This window comes from Labrus mixtus, chromosome 6, assembly GCF_963584025.1.
Source record: "Labrus mixtus chromosome 6, fLabMix1.1, whole genome shotgun sequence".
NCBI classification, from domain to species: domain Eukaryota; kingdom Metazoa; phylum Chordata; class Actinopteri; order Labriformes; family Labridae; genus Labrus; species Labrus mixtus.
Genome location: NC_083617.1, coordinates 20,257,152 through 20,261,479, shown reverse-complemented (window position 1 = coordinate 20,261,479; position 4,328 = coordinate 20,257,152). Strand labels below are relative to the sequence as shown.

The window sequence follows — 4,328 nt, the reverse complement described above, 5'->3', positions numbered from 1 at the left end:
CAATACCTTTTTCTTCAGCAATGGAAGCAACAAGAGAAATCTTTCGTCTGACCGGACAGGTCAGACAGGTGTGTATATCTCTTTGGAGTAATCTACAAGCCAAGACCCAGAAACCAGAGTTTTAAAAATAAAATATTCTCCAGAGAACAAAAGAACAAAAAATGAAAGAACAAGATAAAACTAGAAGTTGGACAGGCCATTAAACATTTTATTTGACTTGTAAGAGAGAGCATGAGAACAAAAAGGCCTCCAGGGGGCATAAGCAGAGCATTAAACCCTCAGCCTGGATTACCAAATTATTACCAATATCTCCGATCAGGAAGACCCTGAACTGATTGAAATACTCTGCAGTACAAAAATTAAAGTATAATGAGAGACTTAATTTTACCCATTTTTGGGAAAACTTAAAATCCACCCTGACTGGCCTTCCGTCTCCAAATAAAGTTGACTCTATCCTGTGGATAATATTTAACTTGAGAAAATCGATAATACTTAACTTGAGAAAATCGATAAAGCAAATGATTAAAAATAGCGTCAATGTCAACATGTTCAAAAAAGCAACAGCTGTGACCAAGAGAAGGAACCTGAAACCTCTAAAAGAACGTTTACCTTTTATAATTCTCAGTGAAGCTTTTCCATATTTTGGCATGGATATGTGTAACTAAACACTGTTCAAACTAACATGTGCGTCCATATCTAACCACTCATTTGAATTTTTTTTTCTTATCTAAATGGTAGATTAATATAATCCCATCCTCTTTAACATAAAGGGGAACAGAAGGCTGTGAGTTCTAAGTAAACAGCATCATTGATTCATTAAGGGGTTAGAGGGGTGATCAATCATAATCACATCGTTATAACGTCATCACAGCTCATTCAAACTGGATTGACTAATGATCCTCATTATGCAGCACTCTCCATACACATTTGGTCTTTATTTTCAAATCTACTTTTTAGATGATTTTCAAAGTTCCCCATAAATGTGTAACCTGTATACTCTCTCACTGTTAACATTAACATTTAATTTCGCAAACACAGGTTTTGGTTGAGGTATTTAACTGTTAAGTGTTTTAAACGTCATCCCCCCAAAAAATAAATTTTTAAAATTTGTTAAAGTATATTAGTTTGGCAAATTTTTTTTAATAAATTCCAAATGTCATATGAAGCCTTCACTGTGATTTGCTCCAGAAATTCTTCATAAAACATTTTTCATCTTCTTAGAATTTGACTTTTTTACTTTCTACAAAGTCATTATAACTACATTATGGGAATCCCAGTCATGCTAGGGAAGAGTCATTTATGCAACAGTCTGCTGTGACTCATGTAAAAATCATCTCTCACACCAGTAGGGGTCCGTCATGTTGCTCAAATAGCAGCTGAAGCAACAGGCTGAGGCATCCCAGCCATGAGGCCCATGCGGACGACACTCCCCTGTCAGCTGGCCAGCAGCCAGTTCACGTCTGTGCTGATTGGTTGGCATGGAATTCCTCTAAATTCTCATTGGCTGCTTGAGAAACCAGATGACAGCATATGCAAATTGTCTCTATGTAGCAGTTGAAATCCCAGAGTGCTGAGCAACCCTGGCACTGAAAGGAAAGGAGAGAGCGAGAACAGAGGAGGAAGAAAAGGGGGAGTGACGAGAGCATGCACTTTTAGAAGAAGCAGCTCGATACATTTCTGCAAGTCAAAGGGACTTAAACGTTTTTTCAAAGTCCTTTTCTTCCTGGAACCATCCATTTCTTGAATGAGTGCGACTAGGTAAGAAGAAAGTTACATACATTATATACATTTTTGCAAAAGTGATGCATGCAATGTCAAAATGCAGAGATTGAACATCTGTAAGTTTATTTGTGAAGTTGACTTGGTTTTGGAATCTATCTAATCTTATCAAATTAGAAGTTTGTAAAGGTCAGAAAAAAAACAAGGTTACTTTTGAAAAACTTTATTCAATGGACTTTGCTCTAAACTCCTTCGTCACTCTTCACTCAACTCCCTTCTTCTCCTCTCCTCTCCCTCTCACAGTGTGCTCAGGTCTTTCAGTCCATCAGCAATGCCTGGTCCAGTCATGCCCATAGACGTGGCTATGAGGTTCTACATTAGCCACTCTCCCCCGCCTCTCCGGGGTTTCCTGAGCTCCTATGAGGATCTGCAAAAGGCCAAGAACCGGGTCAATCAGTCGACCACCTACAGCCAGAAGCAGCAACTCTACAAACCCCTCCGGCCCTGCCTCAGCAACCAGCAGAAAGCCGTGGATGATGGCAGCTGCGGGGTCTGGAACAACAATAAGGCCGGCAAAAAGAAAGTGGTGTTCGCAGACATGAAGGGAATGTCACTCACAGCCATCCATGTCTTCTCAAAGTTTGATGATGAGCCATATCGGAACAAGCGTTGTGGGGGAACCGCAGAGGACCTGCAGTTTGACATGATAGACCTGGAAGCAGCCACAATGGATCTAAAGATCAGCGCAGTGCGTAGCCTGGTGCTGGACTTTAAACAGCCCTCAGCAGACTACCTGGATTTCCGGAACCGCCTGATTAAGAATTCAGTGTGCTTGGAGAACTGCTCACTTCAGGAGCGCTCGTTGACCGGAACCATAAAAGTCAGAAACATTGGATTTGAGAAGTCGGTGCAGCTGCGCACCACGTTCGATTCTTGGGTCAGCTTCACCGACATTGAATGCACCTTCATGAACAACGTCTACAGCTGCCAGGACACTGACACCTTTGCATTCGTCCTGGAGCTGCCCACTCACATCCCACCACAGAATCGGATCGAGTTCTGCATCTGCTTCAAAGTCCAGGACCAGATCTTTTGGGACAACAATGATGGCAAGAACTATGTTCTCAAGCGAGTTGGCTGGAATGGAGAGGAGCTGAACATTGCGAACCCCCAAAACTCTGCTGAGCAGAAGAAACCATCGGAGCACAAGAATGGGGGTGTGAAGGTGCTGGAGATGGAGTTTGATCAGTTTGGCAGCCCACGCATGTCCAGCGGACTCTTCCCTGGCTGGCAGAGCTGGGGTCAGATCGATAACACTGTGCCCTATTGGTGAAAATACAAGGATGTTTGCTGAAACGGTACCGAAGTAAGATAGCAGAAACTGACAGGGCATTCAGTACGAATCTAGCTGTGGTTTTCAGTTTAGACTGGCCCTCAGCCAGAAGCCAGGCTGAAGCAAACAACCTCTGTTTTTTTGGCAGGGGTAGTCCACAAACCAGACAGAAACCCAGCTGTAATGTGTTCAACTGACCTGCTTTTTGCTGTAACACGGTTCTTTGGCCTGAGAGACTCAATGATCTGTGGTTTGGGGACGGAGGATACATGGGGGACATTTTTTTTTTCATGATATACATATTCCTCTTTTGTAAAATATCAAAGTGCCTTGTCAGAGTGCATGTCCACTGAAACACAGGCTAATTGTAAATTATGCACTGATTGAGATGTCCCTCTCAATGTGATGTCTGTAAACTGAAGAAGTGGAGATGGAGCTGATTAAGTCCTTCATATTGAAGGGAAAGTACAGGGAGTGCAAGGCGACAAAATGCTTCTCTACTAAAAGAAATGTAGCTGATATATTTCGAATAAAAATGCACACTAAACTTTTGCACCTTCAAAGCAGAAAATAATTCAACATGATTCAAAATGGCCTTACATTTTTTAAAATTTGAGTCATGCAGCCCTTTCTTTCCCGCCGTGTAAATTGCACATGTTTGTCAGATGAAATGTGTTTGGCTGATGTAATTATTGAAGCAAGTGTTTTAAGGAACTGAGCTGCTATCAACAGAAGTGTCAAAAGAGAGACTCTGCATGTGATTGGTTGTCTTGAACAGGGAAGAAGTTTGGAAATGTCTGTGGTTACGGTATGTAAAAAAAAAGGAATGATGAAAAGACTGAATGTTTTGTATTTGCTTGTTCTCACAAGTGCAATTCTGTGATGGTTGTACAGTATGTGTGGCTGGAATTGAGAGATTTTCTCGCTGTGAAGAAAGGTCTGTGCCCAAGAACTTTTGTGTTCACTTAAAGGTGTGCGTTGCTGACACGCAGTGTCAGTGCTGTATTTCCCTTTCTGCAATAAATTTCTATATTTGTGCAAAAATATTCATGACTCCTGACCAATTTCTTACAATCCACATACATGTAATTCTTAAATATGAAATGTTTAAATCAGGTTTTGGTACAAAATAGTTTTGAAATGAAAACCTCATCAAGGAAAACACTAATGCAGCTCTATCATATCTACACAGCTACACATTACATGTGAGATAGGCTCTCTACTCAGAAAACAATTGTTACAATGTAACCTACAGTTTTTGGAGCAATCCAGCAAG

At 41.2% G+C, this 4,328-nt stretch overlaps 1 protein-coding gene across 1 annotated transcript; it reads left to right on the top strand.

The window, feature by feature from the left end:
• Positions 1 to 1,572: 1,572 nt before the first annotated feature.
• Positions 1,573 to 4,098, top strand: LOC132975665 (protein phosphatase 1 regulatory subunit 3C-B-like). The gene is made up of 2 exons (XM_061040376.1): positions 1,573 to 1,758; positions 2,023 to 4,098. The coding sequence occupies exons 1-2, from the start codon at positions 1,745 to 1,747 to the stop codon at positions 3,050 to 3,052; spliced, it is 1,044 nt and encodes a 347-aa protein (XP_060896359.1). The 5' UTR covers positions 1,573 to 1,744; the 3' UTR covers positions 3,053 to 4,098.
• The last annotated feature ends 230 nt before the right edge of the window (positions 4,099 to 4,328 follow it).